The 19551-nt window shown below is 36.4% G+C and overlaps 1 protein-coding gene across 1 annotated transcript in view; it reads left to right on the top strand.

The window, feature by feature from the left end:
- The window catches only part of LOC127526920 (NXPE family member 3-like), a 93856-nt gene that overhangs the window by 66696 nt on the left and 7609 nt on the right, over window positions 1-19551 (top strand). The window contains exons 4-5 of the mRNA XM_051924079.1: window positions 2370-2434; window positions 4553-4762. Of these exons, the coding sequence (XP_051780039.1) occupies window positions 2370-2434; window positions 4553-4762 (275 nt within the window). The remainder of the gene's footprint in view (window positions 1-2369; window positions 2435-4552; window positions 4763-19551) is intronic.

The raw sequence follows: 19551 nt of genomic DNA, 5'->3' as shown, positions 1-19551 counted from the left end.
TGTATATGATAAAGCCGCATCAGGGATGTGGATCTAAAAATGAAAAGGAAACCACACTGGAACAAAAGCACTGCTTTGACGCTGGTTGAAACCAGTTTGCAAAATTGAGTTGGATAACTTGCGTATGTCAGGGATTGAGCTAGCGTGAACATCTGCGTGGCTTTACACCAAGTTTAGTTTTTATACATCGCGATGTGAGCGTGGAAATAGGCGTACGCAACATTTTTGTGCATATGCACCGTTTATACATGAGGCCCTTGGTCTTTATCTTCACAATAATATTTGGGGTGTCATCACATTGTTCAGAGTAATGAGACACAAATAAATAATTTAAAGTAGGGATCTATATATACCTTGTCAAGCATTCTTAAAACAATAATGCTGCAGTTGGCTGGTGTAAGAGTAATCTATTGTCTTGTGGGTGCCACCCAAAAAAATATTCAGATAAAGTATGTTTTTACCATACAAAAAAACGACTGTATGTAGTGGTAAAGTATGTATGTTTTTAGCTACTTGCTTGCCTTTGTCATGCATGTACATTTTTAAAGTATATGGGTTTGCGCATGGCTGATTTTACCAGTGATTACTTTTGTTGGCAGCTGCAACCCTGAATGCAAAATGTTTTTGTGTGACTGCGAGTATGTTCACAAATTAGTATAAAATGTGCGGTAAACAGTTAGAATTTGAATAGTTTTCAGGTAACAAATTGACCAAAACAGATTATTCCTGTTGTGATGGATGGTGTGTTTGGGTGGGCATCTCAGCCAGGATCATGCAAGGGAACATACCAGTCTCAAAGTGGGTATGCTGGCGTCCTGGCAGGATTGGACCGCCAGAATATTTGCAAGTTATTTAGTCAATGGGAGAGCAGCCTGAAGTCCTTGAGGCATCTGTAAAGATGTTGTAGTGCTTCCTTAATAAGGTGTCAATGTGTTTAAAGCAGGTCAGGGCCTCTGTAATGTGGACACTGAGGTATCTGAAACTGACCACTTTCTCCACCCGAGTGTTATGGTAGTGCCTCTGCTGTTTTCTCCAAAAGCCCACAATCTAATATTCAGGTGTAGATTGCTGGCCTTACATCATTGTGACAAACTCTTCACTTCATCCTGCTAAGCCTATTCATTGTTGTTAGATATCAGGAATACCACATCTGTGTCATGAGCAAACTTGGCAATGATTTTTGAGTCATGTCCTGCCGTGCAGTCAAATATGTAGAGGGAGTACACCAGAGGATTCAGAACACAGCCCTGTGGAGCCCCAATGTTGAGCATAAGGAATGATGATGTTTTACTACTCACTCAAAAACCACAGGGTTCTGCCTGTCAGGAAGTTAAAATCCAGCTGCAAAGTGATTTGATCACACATGGGTCCCTGAGCTTGATGATTATCCTAGAGGGGTTTATTGTGTTAAACACAGAACTATAGTCTATAGTTAGCGTTCACTAATAAGTCCCACTCTTGTTGTCCAGGTGGGCTAGTTTGTATGTAAAGTCAAGATGATGGCATCCTCTGAGGATCTACTGGAGCAATATGAAAGTGTAATGGACCCAGTTCTTATGGCAGAAAATAGCTCATGTGATTTTTAACTAGCCTCTCAAAGCACTTCATTCCTGTAGGTATCAGTGCAACAGGAGAATAGTCATTCAGGCTGGTTGGGCTTGGTTTTTTAGGGACAGAGACAATTATGGATCTTTTAAAACATGTTGGTACAACAGATTGGGTTAAGGAAAGATTAAATATTACCATGAATATTGGTGTAAGCTGATCAGCACAGAACTTAAAAACTCCTGGACTCCTGGAACACCATCTGGACCTGCTGCATTTCTGGTCTCATTTTTCTGAAAGCTGTCCTTACATTGTGTTCTTGCTGACCTTGGCTAATTTTATACAACTACAACAAAGACATGTTCACAGAAGCAATCAAAGCAACAGGTGGCAGATAATACCATTTCTTGCTTCTAGATATTTCCTGATCCTCACTAGCAAGCTTATTCACTTATCTTGTTTACTGTATTGTGTTCTTTTGCAGAAAACATTAAATGACAGACAAAACACACTCATGGGTGGCAATGAAATAAAACAAGAATAAATACATTTCTGATCCTGGAGATTCTGACAACATGAGTCTAAAATGGAGGAATGAATGTTGAGAAGGGATTATCATATTCTGACTAACCTAACTTTTTATTCAACTTTTATTTAACATCTGCACATTGCTCTGTGGATGTGCCTATTCTGAAAACATGCACCTCACAAGTTAGAGTTGTCCATCTTGAATTTATAATGAATGTTTTATTATTAACAAGCAGGCATTTACGAAAAAAGAAAAGAAGTAATGCAGTGATTGTAATCTCTTCCTTTACCCACAGGAAATTAACTAACATTGAACTGCCAGGGAACAAAATACAAATTCACATTGCTCAGAAGAATATCAGTAAGTATTGCAGCTTCATTTTTTTTTCTTTGTCCTATTTCTTTGTAATATTTTTCTGTCATTTTTTGTTATAAGCTATCTAGTGTTATGAAGCTTAGGTTTGAGGTATTTTGGTATCTGGTTGAGAAAGTAAAATTGAAATCAATTTGCCTGCAACAAAACTAGAAGGTCTTAATAGTAAAGGTAATGCATGCATCAGCAAAGTTCAGCAAACAAAAGCAAATTGTCCTTTTGAAACTGTGCCAAGCCACTATGCAAAAATGCTTCTGGCATATAAGATTCATTATTATTTATCCAGGAGGAAACCAATATGATAGTAAATAAATTCTGATCATCTAGGTGTGGAAAATGTACCACAAGTGCAAAACACTACATGCATGAAAAAATAAATTTCAGTAAAACTCTTGCTGGGTAATTTTTGGCAAACAGTTAAAGAGGATCAGGACAAGCACTCCAGACATTCCTCTAATGTGTCTTGATACTGAGCAATATAGATGGTGGAACAGTAGTGCAGTGATTAGTGCTGCTATACCTATCACCATTTATTTATACACATATTGCCATTTCATTATAATATTTGAATAGGTGAACAGTAAGAGAACATAACCAGGATAGACTCTGATCACCAGCAACCATGAACTGAGTTAAGTGAGTTGCCATTGGCTCTCAAACAATACTATGCCAGACTTCATACTCATAGGTAGTAACTCAGCCCAAGAAGCAGTAATGGAAAGCACTTCCGCAGGATACCTGGAAGAAAAAAAGAACAGTAAATGGTTGCTGATGAACACAATTACAAATAATTTAAAAAAAAATTATACCAATGCCAAAAGTTCTTAGGCTTTGAGGTAGTGGGTCTTTGTGCTTTGTGGGGGTTGGGTTGATTTGTTTTCAATCCTATCTTTTGTAAAAATTGATCTATATGTATGGAATGATTACAATAAAATTAATTAAAAAAAAATTCTTATAGCAAGATAGCATGCCTAAATCTGGCAACTAGATCATTTCAAAATGTGAGAGTTCTATATCTAAAGACTCCATCTACTGTTATGGTTTTATTTTTCTTTAGAAGTCTTAAGTTCACAGCGCATGCATGATCATCAAATATGTCTATGTGAAAAGGTTTAGCTGTCAGATAAAAGTACAGTTGAGACATGACATGGAAAGCTTGTTAGTTTTAACTGGCAGACGTTGATTGATTTGCACTTTCAACAGCAATAAGAGTGGAACCAGCACTTACAGTTAAGAACAGTCAATGAATGTGAAATAAATCAAGAAATGTAATTCTTTAGCGAATGTGTGAAGTTCTCTTCTTCTTTAAAAAAATGCACTTAACCACTATCATTTGTCAACAAAATGTTGATTATACCCAGAGCTGATAACTGCCAAGAAACCATTAGGCAATGGCAAGTGAAAAACTGAATGCAGAAAAAAATGGATATAAATATTAAAACAAAAATAAAGATTTGACGGAGTTTAAAAATGTAAAATAACACCAAAAGCACTATAAGAACTTTGGCTGTAGCAAACAAGCATTTTGATAAACAATTTATTATGATTATTATTTAATTAATTTAATTTAATTCATCCGGATAGTTCTTGTGGGAGACAAAAATGGTTCCTCTATGACATGGCTTTAGAGAACAACTCTGGTACCTTTATTAGTAAAATTGCAATTTCATGGTAAGTAAACAAAAGAAGTGCTGGTCATATTTTTACAGTGCTTTTTTATTTTTATAATATATCAGCAAAAGTTTTAAAGTTGATTGCATCTTATATTGTGATTGAAGTTATTGCAGTATAAGGAATTTGCATTTCCATTGCATAGCAGTAAATGCTGTTGTAGTAATCTCTGAATTGATATATTTAAAAACTAACTGATCATGTGTTTACTTTTGAAGCCATTAACCTCTCTACATCTTTTGGTACCACATCTCCAGTTCTCCCCAAAGACTACTTCAGCCTCTTGGTCTCACAATGGTTACTCAGCTTTAAAGACATTTTCAAAGAATGTCAATATCTAATATATTTAATGTTGATAAAATATTGAAATATATCTGTATTAATTAGAAAACTATTTGATCTGGACTAATGGTCCCTCTATGTTTTTGTTTCTAGTATTTGACCTCAAGAAATGCACTCCAGGGATGAAAGTTCCTATGCCAGCTGGATTCTTTTTACAAGACAAATGGAAGTCACTAATTTGTTCCACTCAGACCTTCAGCCAAGTCAACCAAGTGACCAGCTGTTTAAGGAAGAAGAACATCTACATGATGGGTGATTCCACACTGCGTCAGTGGTTTGAGTACTTGGAGCAGTTTGTGCCTTGTAAGAGATGTTAATGTCTGTATTGTCCAAATTGTATACCTCAGTCATTGGTTCTCCTTAATTCAAGTAGAAGCAGATCAGAATAAGCTTACTTGATTATTTTCATAATATACTGCATCTGACCAACACTTTTTCCATTTATTTACATATTGCATTTACATTATCATGTTATTTATAAGAATTTTATCATTTAAAAAGTAAAACGACAGTCATCAAACAATCGATTATATTTTATTGACATTCACTTTCTTAAAAGCTTTTTCTGCTACCTGGCGACAAGTAGGTTACCCAAATTGTGAATTTGTAAATACTTTGTTTCAAATGCTTAGATGTTAAGGTGACCATTAATGTTCAAATTAGTGCAGTTCAAAAGTTTTTTAAAGTTAAGGAAAAATACATTTTATATAAGCAAAAAAAAAACATTAAGATTTACCACCTATTCATTCTTTCACTGAAAGCCTGCTGGGTTCAGGGTTACAGCCTATTCTGGCAACATTAAGTACAAATTATGAACCAACCAACAGCGTGTCAGTCCATCACAGGGCATACACATAACCAAACACTCTTACTGACCAATCTAGCCAGCTTTATAAAAACGGAGACAATTTCTCATTGTAAGTTGAATTTGGAAATTAGCTTACTTTTACATGGATACAACTGATATAAATTCTTGGAATATAAAAGGACTAAATTCAAGCCTAAAGGTATTTTCTTAAATTAAATTTGGCAAAGTAGTAAGTAATTTGTTATAATAGCTTGATGTTAGTCTCTTTTCTGCATTTTACGTCATTCTATCGCAATTGTAATGACAGTTACTGTTATTCAGGAAATTAAAATTACCATGAATGCAAGAAACACATACAGCTAAATATACAGCTCTCACGTGACAGCTTTTAACTCATCAAATTCCCTTTAGCATTTTAGGAGCAAGGGACAAGAACTGTAAAGCAGATGTTTACAAGCTTCTGTTAAATCTGACCCTGGAGCACTTAAATCTGTTTAGTAATAAAAGATCTGTTTAATATCACAAAAGATATCATAGTATCATATACTTCATTACACCCAAAAAGGAAATTAAGCTGTGAAAATAGGTCAGTAAAGTATAAAAATGAAATCTTAGAAACACAAAAGATTAGTTCAGATCAGCAGCAAAACCATGTGTGTGGGATCCTGGCATAAGTAATTAATGCTATAGTCTCACAGTCCCAGGGATTCATCCATGCCAAAGACACACATCTTAGTACAAATGGCATCTCTGAATCAGGATGTTATAAACAAAACATTGTGACTGATAGGAACCCCATCCACTGTTGTTTCCCAGATTCTGATAAGACTGGCTCTTGAGTCCCATAATACTGAAAATGGATGAAGCTGATTTATTAAACTGAAGGATGGATGGATAAGGAGATATATGACTAAAAATGAAATTTTATAGTTTAGTGCTATGTATTGCCCAAAATGACTGTAAGTAAAGAGTTTCCTGAGTGTTAGGCTAATGGCTGTATTGTCATGGTATGGCCAGTAGGGGGCCCCACTAAGCCCCAAGGTCACAATTACACAGGAACAACCAAAGGTTATTTTTTATTTTCAAACAGTACCTCTGACAGGCTTCTTTTCCTCAGTAATATACCATTCAATTCAATCCACTCCATTTCTCTTGTTTTCTTTTTCTTTTTATTTCTTCTCCTCTCTTCCCAAACAAGTGTTGTCTAGCTCCTCTCCTGACTCTGACTTCCTGGGCCAAGTAGATGCTTTTTTTAACATCCAATCCAGGCAGGACCACATCAGTCATTGTGCAGTAAATATTAGTAAATATACTGGTATTCATACATGGGGTTCTCGACCTCAGCCAGACAGGATGCCACAGCTCAGTGTACAAGATGATGCTCTGCTCATAATAGGCAGTCACCAATTGTCTTGTCCTTCCAGGTATCCCTCTGGGGTTGCTGGGACACCAGTCCTGGTGTAATAGCTCATGCAGCATCATTCCGTGTCTACATCCTGGCACAGAAGGACTATCACAGACCCCTCAATGACCTGCCATTATAATGGTCTCCTAGCCAGAAAAGGGAGCAGGTTTGTCCCTCATGGCTGGTTGAATGGAACTCACCAAGTTAGTGTTTGGATTGGTCTTGTCTCGCTTTTAAGTTTGATGCACATACAACAAGACACACACATAGACCTATCCGCTTAAGCACTGATTATAAGTACAGCTTATACAGCTTACCACTCCTCAGTACTCCGCCTAAGGACTCAGTAGTTTCACAGTGTACAACACATATGTGTCCACAGATAAAACCTGAACTTAAAGGCTGGTATACCTTGGTATCCAAGAATAGCCTAGACCAACCAACAATGTGTTACTTCCAACTGTGCTGTTCTCTGTTGGGACATCTCCCCTTCCTCTATGCAAAAGAAAGTGGCACATATCCCCACACCAGGTGACTATATCTGTTTTTATTTGTTCAGTCACTTAAGATAGGCAGATAAAGTTACAGAAAAGTAGTGATTATTAAGAATTTATTAAGAACAGAATAAAATCTAATAGAAAATATAAACAGATAGTAATGTCTACATATATAGCAGCGGTAAAAAAAATATCCTTTCTTTTAAGTCAGAAAGATTTCTGAAAGATTGGCATCAAAAGAAACATCAAGAGGGTGTCATCAGTGATGACTTCTTTAAATTCAGCAATCAGGCTCTCTCTCTCTGAAAGAACTGGAATCCCTCTCTGTCTCTGTGATGTTTCTCCTCTCTGTTTCTGAATGTCCTTTCAGATAGGTCTTTCTTCATGCCAAAATTCATGTGCAGTTCTGGACTTTGCAATGTTTTAGGCAGATGATTGCCTACTTATTCTTCAAATAGAAAACTGTGCCCAAAAATTTTTGATCCTGAATGCTTTATGTGTTCTCTTACTGTTTCTAGTTGTTTTCTTTGAATAGTCTTTGTTTAGAATGACAAGACATGCTAAATTAGTTAAAAATGAAAGATGATGTGCAGATATGTATATACCATGCATACACAGGTCACCATGGTCCATTTGAATAAAAGACTTGTAACCTAGGCAGAGTGTAGCTTGATTTTTAGTGTCTCGTATATGAAGTATCGAGAAAGTATTGTAATCGTCCAAAAATTTGACCTTGAGACTTTGATGAATCTTGATGTTTTAGACCTCCCCGAGTCCTATTTACTTTCTCGTAGGGAAAGTATTGAATTTGTCCAAAAATTTGATTCAAGATTTTGATGAATCTTGACGTTTTAGACCTCCCCGAGTCCTAAAATACATAAACAGCATTAGGCATTAATGCCCATTTTAAAGAACTGGCTGTTACTGAATTTCTTGTGGTTAAAATGCATACAGTGACAATTCTGTTGTTAAAAGCACTGTAAAAGAATAGACACTAGTCAGAGAAAGATTGGGGTGCATTTCTGCAACCAATGATCTCCATTGTGAAATAAAAAGGTTTGGGGCTGCCACCTGTATACCCGAACTTGGCTACAGAAAGGCAAAGTTTTAAGCACAAGTGAATACAGTGTTGAGTCCAAAACAGAACTGATCATTGGAGGGAAGATGTCGGGTTTTAAGGCAGGACAAAAGAAGTGACATCGTTGGGACTGGAACTGGTAGTGATGTCTTTGGGGGCAAAACCGGAATTGACGTCTTTTGATCGGAACCGGAATTGACGTCTTTGGACTCAGGCAGAATTTCCTGTGTCTGGTCTGCAGAGATAAAAGAGGAATATTTAGTGCACCATGCCCTACCCCCAGGCCTGGGGTGGAATTACCTTCTTTTGGTCCTTTTGGCTGACTCCTGTGCACACATGTGTGATACCATATATAGCTGGGAAAAAAAATTGATGGCTTTCAAAATAAGAAAAAGAAGATGTCTTCTCAAATGTGAATCCATATGATGACTCCTTCCATGATGGGAAGGGTAGGAGTTTATATGGCTTGCTTGAACTTATGAGGTTAGGCAAAGAGGCAGAAATGAAAATGACATCTCAGATCATCGACATTCAGAGCTTCTGGTTTGTAGATGCAGAAAAACAGGATATGAATAACAGTGCCTTCTCTCAACCCAGGGTGGAATTAGAGAATTTTGACAGACAATACATAAGTCCTTTGAATGCTTCCTACTCACACATACATGACACACTGATATTTGGTTTTCACAAACCATGGGTTCTGAGAAAGGCCAAATGGAGCTCATTAATGTGCCTCCCTCTGGCCAACAGCAGCAGTCACTTCAGCATTGCTTCAACATGCTGTCCAACAAAGCTTTGAACAACAACCCGCCCAAAAAGACCAACACAGCATGATAATAATCATAATCAAAATATGTGTATTCACATTGGGTTGTTCAAAACCAGATTGTTAATTACAAAACTGCTTGGAATTAGGGATGTTTTCTGTTGTGCTACAAAGCTTAATTTCTCATGGATCATAGCTGGTGAATGAAACACAGATCTATCACTTTGAACTAGGAACTAAAATACAGACAGTGGAAAGAAAAACTCATGGCCAATGTTTTTTGTGTGGAAGGGTAATTTTAGATATCAGTTGACCTTATGCACAGAGGTGGGTAGAGTAGCTAAAAATTGTACTCAAGTAAGAGTAGCGTTACTTCAAAATAATATTACTCAAGTAGAAGTAAAAAGTAGTCCACCAAAAACTTACTCAAGTAAGAGTTAAAAAAGTAATTGGTGAAAAGACTACTCAAGTACTGTACTGAGTAACTGTATGAACATAATAAATGATTTATTTTTTAGAAATGTTGTAATAAGACAGACAAAAATATAAAATAATGTTCAAATTCTGCTATTTCCAAATAATAAAATAAAAAAATGAGTAAAAATCAATCACATCTTTGCAAAATAAAGATGCACAAATAACGCAAAGTTTCAAATCTCAGTTTTTCACAACAAAGCTTTTGAAGCCGATACCTACTACTTACAGTGACAAGATATCCTGTACACTGACAGTATAATACTGCATATGCACTTTGTGGTGTAGCGGGTCTGTGGCTTCAAAAAAAAAAAAAGGGCAGTTTCAAATCCATAAAGCCATGTCACTCTCTGTGGGCGCAGGGAGTTAATGAGGTAGTTGGGGCGAGTCGCACCTGCACGTGCGGATCCGATCATTCTCAATTGATTTATTGGCTTCCTGAGGCATGTAATTAAGGCCCCCGCAGATGGGAGTGTATATATACGGGTCAGCACAAAAAAAGGGGGAATCAAAGAAAAGGAGAAAAGACATGAGGTTAAAAGACATGAAAGGCAGGCTTGGGAACGACGATCTGGTTCTTGCAGTGAAGCTGTGACCGTTGAGCAGTTTACAAGAGCCCCGCATGACTAAAAAGTCTCTCACAGGCTGTAAGACGCAGGAAGTTTGTGTGGTCATGTGACTGCATGGCTAAGTCTGATTGGTGAAACAGTCATGCAGTAGATCCACTGACAACTTCTCTCTTGAAAAAATATAGTTTAATGTATAAATGGAAAAAAGTAACGAGTCGAGTGTTGCCCAATGTAGCGGAGTAAGAGTAGCATTTCTTCTTCACTAATGTACTCAAGTAAAAGTAAAAAGTATGGTGCAGTAAAACTACTCTTAGAAGTACAATTTTTTTAAAAAGTTACTCAAGTAAATGTAACGGAGTAAATGTAACTCGTTACTACCCATCTCTGCTTATGCCACATGGTCAATCTTAGATATGTGCATTCAAACTGATACAAACCTTGCAAAATTATTAAGGGGAACTTGTTCTCACAAAAAGCTGCAGATATCCTCCCCAAAATGACATGATTGCACACAATTCTGAAAACACAGAAAACAACCACAAAACCTGATGGATTATTCTTCCATCATATAGCTCAGATCTTGCTTCCTTAGATTTTCACCTTCTTGGAGCTTTCAAGGATGACATCTGTGAGAAAAGGTTTTGAGAGTGAGGATGAAGTTATTGAAGATTTGGATGTGAGTGAAGAAGTAAGACTCCTAAGAAAAGGCTGGTAAAGTTGACAGACATACTGTTGTATTATCATATAACATATACAGTATACAAGTGAGTCACAGACAGCAATTCTGCTGATACGAACAAGCACATAGAAACCCCAATTTTTTATCCACTGACTTCCAATTTGTTAAATCGAGGGAGTTCCGTTTTTTTACTTGCAAATGAAGCAAACTGGATTTGACACATATGAATGCTTAGCAGCCACCATTAACAGTGAAGAATTAGACTGCACACTATTCACTTTGTCACCATTTTTAATCATTTGGTGCATAAGTCACCAAATGTAACCAGTGAGGTATGAACGAAAGAATCTGTATAAATATGAATTTATTAACAAAAAATAGATGGATCGCCGTTTTCTGAGGATCATTCGAGACTAGAAAAGGCTCTGCAGGATGTGCTCTCATCTACTCATCATGAGCCCGCAGCACCTGCTGTAACAGGAGCTGCATTTCCACTCGCGGAGTACGAAATCCGAAACGAACTGTCCGAACTGAAAGAGAGGATTGCTACACTGGCCACTGCCATGGTTACGGCCATAAATGAGCTTAAGAAAGATAACAAGAATGATCTTAAGAAGGCGAACATTGAGCTTAAGAAGGCGAACATTGAGTTTAAGAACGAGCTTAAGAAGGATAACAAAGATAAGGAAACGAATCTATTTAAACGTTTTGACGTGAACTTTAAAGGCATGTTGGAGAAATTAGAGGAACACATCGAAGAAACTAGATCCAAACTGAAAATGCTTGCCGACCAGATTAACGACGTTACAGATCAGCTGGATGACGTTAAGCAGGCACTCACTGCTCGAGTTGAAACAGCGGAACAACTGGCATCTAACGCCGATGAAAAAGCCACAGCTGCGAATTCCGAATGCAAAAAACTTGGAGACAGACTTGCGGCCCTGGAAGATGGGTATAAAAGAAACAATATAAGAATTGAGGGTATACCTGAGAAACGAGAAAGCTCAAGCCCATTGAAATTTGCAGTAGAATTACTGTCTAAAATAATTGGAGATGACTTTAAACTCAACATTGAAATAGCAGCGGCTTATCGCACAAACAGGCCAAGCATCTTTAAACCTAGGTCTTTTATTGTCCGCTTCGAGCGACTACGATGTAAGCTTGATGTGATGGCACTTCTCAGACACAAGCAAGAGATTATATTTGAAAATAATCTTATTCGTATTTTCCCCCGACTTCTCACCATCAACAGCTGCAAAACGTTCTGCCTACATTGACATTAAAAAGTTGCTACGGAAAGCCGATATCAAATACAGTCTCTTGTATCCTGCCAAACTGAAAGTGGAAGTTCAAGATCAATATATTTTTTCAAGCAAAGAAGAAGCTGAAAAAGAATTAAAGAAGCTGTTTCCAACACTCTTTTGAAAGTTAATAAGGAGCCGTATTCTATCAAGGCACAGGAAGGACCTATGATCTGCTCTCTGGATCCATATTTAAAGAGACTGGTATTATAATTATACATCCTTTTCTTTATCTGGACATCATATGTTTATGTTTTAATTAGAGTTATAGACGTGAGTGTGAAAGTGTGGAAGTAATTAAAGTAGGATTTTTTTTTTTAACTTCCTTAAAATAGACTGTTTAACATAATACCCTTGGTTTATTGCTATCTCTACTATTTATACTATTACTATTATACTATTACAGTAGGAATTACCAGGTCTATCCTAGACTAGTCTTTAAAATCATTCCCAGGGTTGATTCTTTTTTTTATTTTTTATTTATTTATTGATTTTTTTTTATCTTAATATCTTAATATCTTAAAAGTGCTGAAGATTATTTTAAGCTTAAAGACTGTTAATGATTATATTTTTGGCAGATAGTATTAAGAATTTAGCTGCAATAGATATCTCTGTTTTAATTCTCTAACGCCGTTGCGGGGTGGAGTTTGTTTTGTTTTGGACGTGCTCTGTCTCTTGGTATGTCAGAGGACCGGGACATCGCGAAGTGGGATCAAGCCTCATGTGGGGAGGCAAAATGGGGGGTGGGGGGCTAAAGGGGGGAGAGAAGGAGAGCAGGCTATATCTAATCTATTTTTGTAATCCTTATAATTATAAATATCAATGCAACAATAGGCTAAAATTCAATAACTCGTGGGGAATCTTGAAACTAAGATTAAAACTGCCTCATTACCAATTAAAACTATAAAATGACATTAAAAAATCAGAACCAATGTCTCCATGATGGGACAGTTAACTTTGTGAGCTGGAATGTTAAAGGCCTGAATCACGAACTAAAGAGAAAGAAAGTATGCTCTCACCTAACAGGCTTAAACGCTAAAATAGTATTTTTACAGGAGACCCACTTACTAAGCAAGGATCAGTTCAGACTACAAAAAGACTGAACTGGCCAAATGTTCCATTCTAGCTTTATAAAGAAAACTAGAGGGGTGGGAATTCTCATACACAGAACAGTTCCATTTGTAGCATCAGATGTAGTATCGGACCCTGAAGGGAGATATGTGATGGTTGTGGGCAACTTGTATAACAGTAAAATGATTTTGATAAATGTTTATGCACCCAATGTTGATGATAAGGAATTCATGCAAAATCTATTTGCATTTATCCCCAACATGAACACTCATAAAATTATAATGGCTGGGGACTTTAATTGTGTTTTAAATCCACTCTTAGATAGGACTTCTGTGACAGGGGTGACGACATCTAATACTGCAAAGACAATTACACAGTTTTTAAATGATCACAATTTATCAGACCCCTGGAGGTTTCTAAACCCAAACTCAAGAACATATTCATTCTACTCACCAGTGCATTATAGCTACTCAAGAATTGATTATTTTTTTTATAGATAATAATTTCCTGCCTACAATTAAATCATGCAAATACGACACAATTGTTATCTCCGACCATGCCCCTCTAGTCTTGGAGCTAAAATCATTAAGCCCCTCACACTCACCTCACAGATGGCGCCTTAACCCTCTTCTATTGGCAGACGAGAACTGCACAGAATTTATATCCAAACAAATTAGCTTCTTCCTAGAGACAAACACGTCCACAGAGGTTTCTGCAGGAACACTCTGGGAAACTCTAAAGGCCTTCTTAAGAGGACAGATTATTTCATATCTTTCTCACAGAAATAAATTAGAAACCAAGAAAGTGTCAGAGCTAAGAAGTGAAATTACTAGAATAGATGAAGAACAAGCCAGGCATCCAAATGAAGTTCTCCACAGGAAAAGGCAGGCACTGCATACAGAACTTAACATCTTAACAACTAAAGAAACTGAACAACTTATATATAAGTCTAGACATCATTACTATGAACACGGAGAAAAAGCTAATAAGCTTTTAGCTCAACAAATTCACAAACAAGAAGTTCGCAATGCAATACCAGTAATCACCAACAACAATGGAGAAGAAATTATTGACCATAAAAATATAATGCACACATTTAGAGATTATTATAAATCCCTATATTCTACTGAGCCCAAAGAAGACAACGCACAATCTAATGCATTTCTGGATACATCACAGATACCACAAATAGATGCTTTAAGTGCTGAGGAACTGGATAAACCTCTAACGCTAACAGAATTACTAGATGCTATAAAGTCACTTCAAAGCGGGAAATCAGCAGGCCCCGATGGTTACCCCGTAGAATTTTATAAGAAATTCTCCACTCAGCTATCTCCCCTCTTATTGGCAACATTTACAGAAGCTAGAGACAACCAAATACTACCTCAAACATTTCGACAAGCATTAATCACCTTCTTTCCTAAACAAAATAAGGACTTGTTACAATGTGCATCATACAGACCAATTTCACTCCTGAATAATGATGTTAAGATACTCTCAAAAATTCTAGCTAGAAGGATGGAGAAAGTGCTGCCTGCCCTCGGTAATATCACAGGATCAAACAGGATATATTAAAGGCCGACACCTATCTTCCAATATCCGACGCTTGTTTAATGTTATATATTCACCAGCAAAATCAAACACCCCAGAGATATTACTATCATTAGACGCAGAAAAAGCATTTGATATGATTGAATGGAACTACCTTTTCACTGCATTGGAGAAATTTGGGTTTGGCCCGAATATTTGTGCATGGATCAAACTACTGTATACCAGTCCAGAAGCTTCAGTTTGTATTAATAACATTTGCTCAGACTACTTTAAACTAGAACGTGGTACTAGACAAGGATGTCCCTTGTCGCCACTGTTGTTTGCAATCGCTATTGAACCACTGGCGGTTCACTGCTGAAATTCTTATCAGATAAAGGGGATTATCAGAGAAGGACTGGAACAGAAAATTTCTCTATATGCAGATGATATGGTCTTATATATATCAGACCCAGAAAACACTGTCCCTGCTGTTTTAACAGCACTAACAGAATTTCAAAAGATATCTGGTCTTAGAATTAATCTGAATAAAAGTATACTCTTTCCAGTGAATTCACAAGCATATAATATTTGATTAGACACCCTACCTTTTACCATAGCAGATCAGTTTAAATACCTAGGGGTAAATATCACAAGTAAACATAAAGCTCTTTATCAACAAAATTTTGCCGTCTGTATGGAAAAAATTAAGCAAGACTTGCACAGATGGTCAACCCTTCATCTCACTCCAGCCGGAAGAATTAACATTGTTAAGATGAATATCCTTCCAAAACTTCTCTTTTTATTTCAAAACATTCCCATATATATCAATAAATCGTTTTTTAAACAGTTAGATTCAACAATAACCTCATTCATTTGGAACTCAAAACACCCACGTATCCGAAGAGCGACCCTACAAAGACCTCAGGCAGAAGGTGGCATGGCTCTACCTAATTTTCAGTTTTATTACTGGGCAGCAAATATACAAACCATAAAAACCTGGACACAAATAAATGAACATACACCGGCTTGGTCCGCAATAGAAGTAAAATCCTGTAGTACTTCTTTATACTCCCTGCTCTGCTCTCCAATAAATGTAAGTCATCGCAAATATACTAATAACCCAATTGTGCTTTACTCACTCAGAATATGGAACCAAATTAGAAAGCATTATAAGATTGAAAATCTTTTATCGGTGGCACCTCTGCAGGAGAACCACCTCTTTCAACCCTCGCAAACATATCCAGTTTTTAATACCTGGAAAAGTTTTGGGATTAAAATGCTCAGAGATCTTTATATAGACAACATATTTACATCTTTTGAACAATTGCGTTCAAAATTCAACCTCCCAGCTACACATTTCTTTTACTATCTTCAAATTAGAAATTTTGTTAAACAGAAATTGCCCGATTTCCCCCACCTCGCACCCTCCACAATGCTGGAAAAAATACTGCTCAATTTCGAGGAATTAAACACCATTTCCGCATTATATAAAATCTTATTAGAGTCCCTACCTTTCAAAGATCCAAGAGGACATTGGGAAGAAGATCTCTTAATCAATATATCAGAAAAGGAGTGGAAGGTAGCAAAGCAGAGAATTCATTCGAGTTCCATATGCGCAAAGCATAGAATTATTCAACTAAAAATTATATATCGAGCTCATCTGTCTCGCTTAAAACTGTCCAAAATGTTTCCAGGGCAGGATCCAACCTGCGAACGCTGCAACCAAGCTCCTGCCTCACTGGGTCACATGTTCTGGGCATGCACCAAACTAACATCATTTTGGACCAAAATTTTTAAGTGCCTCTCAGACAGCCTTGGTATCACAATCCCTCCTAACCCATTAACAGCTGTGTTTGGTGTTCTTCCAGACGGACTTGAATTGGAGAAGGACAAGCAAACGGTGATTGCTTTCACTACACTTTTGGCACGCAGACTTATTCTGTTAAATTGGAAGAATCCTAATTCTCCACTGATAAGTCAGTGGGAAACCGATGTTTTATATTATTTGAAATTGGAAAAAATCAAATTCTCAGTTAGAGGATCTGTACAAAATTTTTTCAAAACCTGGCAGGATTTAATCAATATTATTTTAGAATAAGAGAAATAACTATTACCGCATTTAATCCCCTTCTCCATCTCTTATTTACATATATATTTATTTCTCCCTTTCTTTTGTTTATTGTTGTCTTATTAAAAAGCCCTAAGCAATTCTCCTTCGGCTAAGCTCTCCTTCTCAGGGGTGGGGTTTGATTTGTCTTCAATTTTGTTGGGTTATAAATTGATCTATTTGTATGGAATGATTACAATGAGAGTTAATAAAATAAAATATATATATAAAAAAAAAAAATTGATTATTAAAAAATGCTCAAAAGAGCAAAAAGAGGCAAAATGATTTGTTTGAAAAACAAAATACAGAGCAAACAAAATCCAGTAGTCAGAGACCCAAAAATAGATGCAAGAACTCAAAACCAGTAGATCTAAAGAAAAAATACTTTCCTAAGGTCCACTACAAACTAATATTGTATAGTAAAATAATTACTATATATTAAAATATAGTAAAATTTTGACTTTGGTATTGATACCAGCTTTTGGAGCACAGTACAGTACCGCTAACCAATTGGTTCTGAAGTAAATAATGAATGACTCCAAAACCCTTTTCTTACTCTAGGCTCCATGTTGCATTGACATCCCCTGTGAAGCAATAAGGAATAAGCAATCAAAGCAATAAGGAGCTGGAATCTTTGCACTGCATCGCACTTCATAGCCACCTACCTACACTGCGGTGCATCAATTGGAGTTGGGGGGGGGGGGGGTGTCTGATGTTTACTTTCAGTACTGAAAACACCAAAGATCTCTTACAATACCTTTTTAAATTTGGGGTTTTAAGTACTTTTCCAGTACCAGTATACTGCACAACTCTAGTACAAACTCAACACACCACATCATAATATTGTAAGAGAAAAAATGAGAAGCATAATAAATACATCTAGTTATCCTGTGAGTATAACAATTCTAAAACTAACATTAACACATTGGCTCTTTGGACCATTTACAACCAGAATGCTGCAGTAAAAGTTCATGCATATATGATAAATAAACTCCATCAAAATTGATAAAGATGTAAAGAAAAGTATTATAAAACAATGGTTTTATTATCAACAGTAATCCTGTCAAAAATGTAAAAAAAAAAAAAACCCAAACTCTTAATTGCTTTATTTTGACCAGCAGCGCAACTAAATGTCAGCAGATGATTGAGAGTCCTTAAAGGATAGCACTACACTGTGTGCAGACTTAGAAGTATGTTTTTTTGCGCTTTCTTCACTTGGTACCCACTACACATTTGGTAGTTGGTGACTGTTTGCACTCACTGCTGGCAAAATGTCCTGACATGTGTGACAAATGCTTTTGGGAAGGATATTCTGCATCAGTACCAGAGCCTGCAGGTTCCGCATCATCAAATTGATTCTCACTATCTTGTTCACTATCATTATCATCAAAACATTCATCTTTCAACAAATCTAGTTCTTTCAAAACATCAGCAGTTGTATACAGCAGTTTTTTGACATGACGTAACTATGGACTGTCTATTTATAGCATAATTTTCTATAAGCTTTTGCGGCTAAAAAAAATATAAAAATTATATGGCTTTCCAGTAGATGGCAACACAACACAGATTACTGAGATGCAGCAGCAGAGCAAGCTGTCTGGGTCTGTGGCGGCTAGATACTGAGATGTGAGTTATATCGTATGTCAAGTCTTAAAAGGCTCAATGAGATACAACTTAACCCATACCTGTGGTCAAAGTGTTAAAAACATTCATTGTAATAAAGTCTGGGAAAACCTTATAAATGTTGCTAAGTAACAGATTAAAGTAAGTGGAACAGAAGGCATACAGCACATGAACAGAAGAGCCAATAGCAAGATCCTTGGCTCTGTCATGACCAATGGTGGAGAAATTGCTCAAAAATTTTACTTAACTACAAAAAACAAGCAAAAATATACTATAACAAATGCTGAAGTACCCCATTAACATTTCTGCTTAAGTAAAATTAAGGAAGTACTTGCTTGTAAATATACTTAAAAGTATTATAGTAAAAGTATTGGTTGAATGTATTCCTTGATGCAACAGTATAATATGACATTATGTGTGCATACTGAATTTATATTGTGTAAAATACAAAAGTAGTACAGGATGTGCCATTTTAACTAAGAATAATGCAGATTATGATTTTGATAATGCCACATTAAGGAATCCATTGGCCCCAGAATTTCCAAACTCAAAAAACATCTCCCTCAACCCCAACCCCCTCACTACTCCATAACGAACATCATATGTGTCAATAATAAATCAAAAACAGGTAATGAAAAAAAACTCCAAAAGCTTATATTGGATTCATTTGACCTTTTTTTGTTCATTACATGGTTGCAAACCAAATATGATTACATTTTAAATAAAGCCCACAGTATTTTCGATTCATAGCAAATATGCTGAGGCACCAAGATTGTATAGATTGGGTATTTTAAAAATGGCATCAACATTAGACTGGGAATAAGTGATTCTTAAAGAAGAAAGTCTAAATCTGACCAAAGCCAGCCTCTGGTGTACTAAAAGACAGCTTTTACAGTGAATAGTTAATTTGTTGAAAAACTACAGAGAAAATTGTGTCTAGAAGCTTGTTGTGAGAAATGTCATCATGAAGCATTCTGCACAAATCACAGCTCCATGAAATTTTTCTAGTTTGCATTACTCTTTGAAAGAAGCATGAATTATAGTACAAAACTAAGGCCAACTAGTTGTAACAGTGTCAGACTGAATAAGTTTCTTTTTTCACTTTATGTTGCATTTTTAGTTTAAGTGTGAACATTTCTGTGCTCTTAATTTTATTTTTTCTTAAGTGGTTACCTTTTTCATTT

Source organism: Erpetoichthys calabaricus, chromosome 3 (genome assembly GCF_900747795.2).
Source record: "Erpetoichthys calabaricus chromosome 3, fErpCal1.3, whole genome shotgun sequence".
NCBI lineage: Eukaryota > Metazoa > Chordata > Cladistia > Polypteriformes > Polypteridae > Erpetoichthys > Erpetoichthys calabaricus.
Note: the sequence above shows the minus strand (reverse complement) of the source record. Positions and strands in the feature narration are given on the sequence as shown.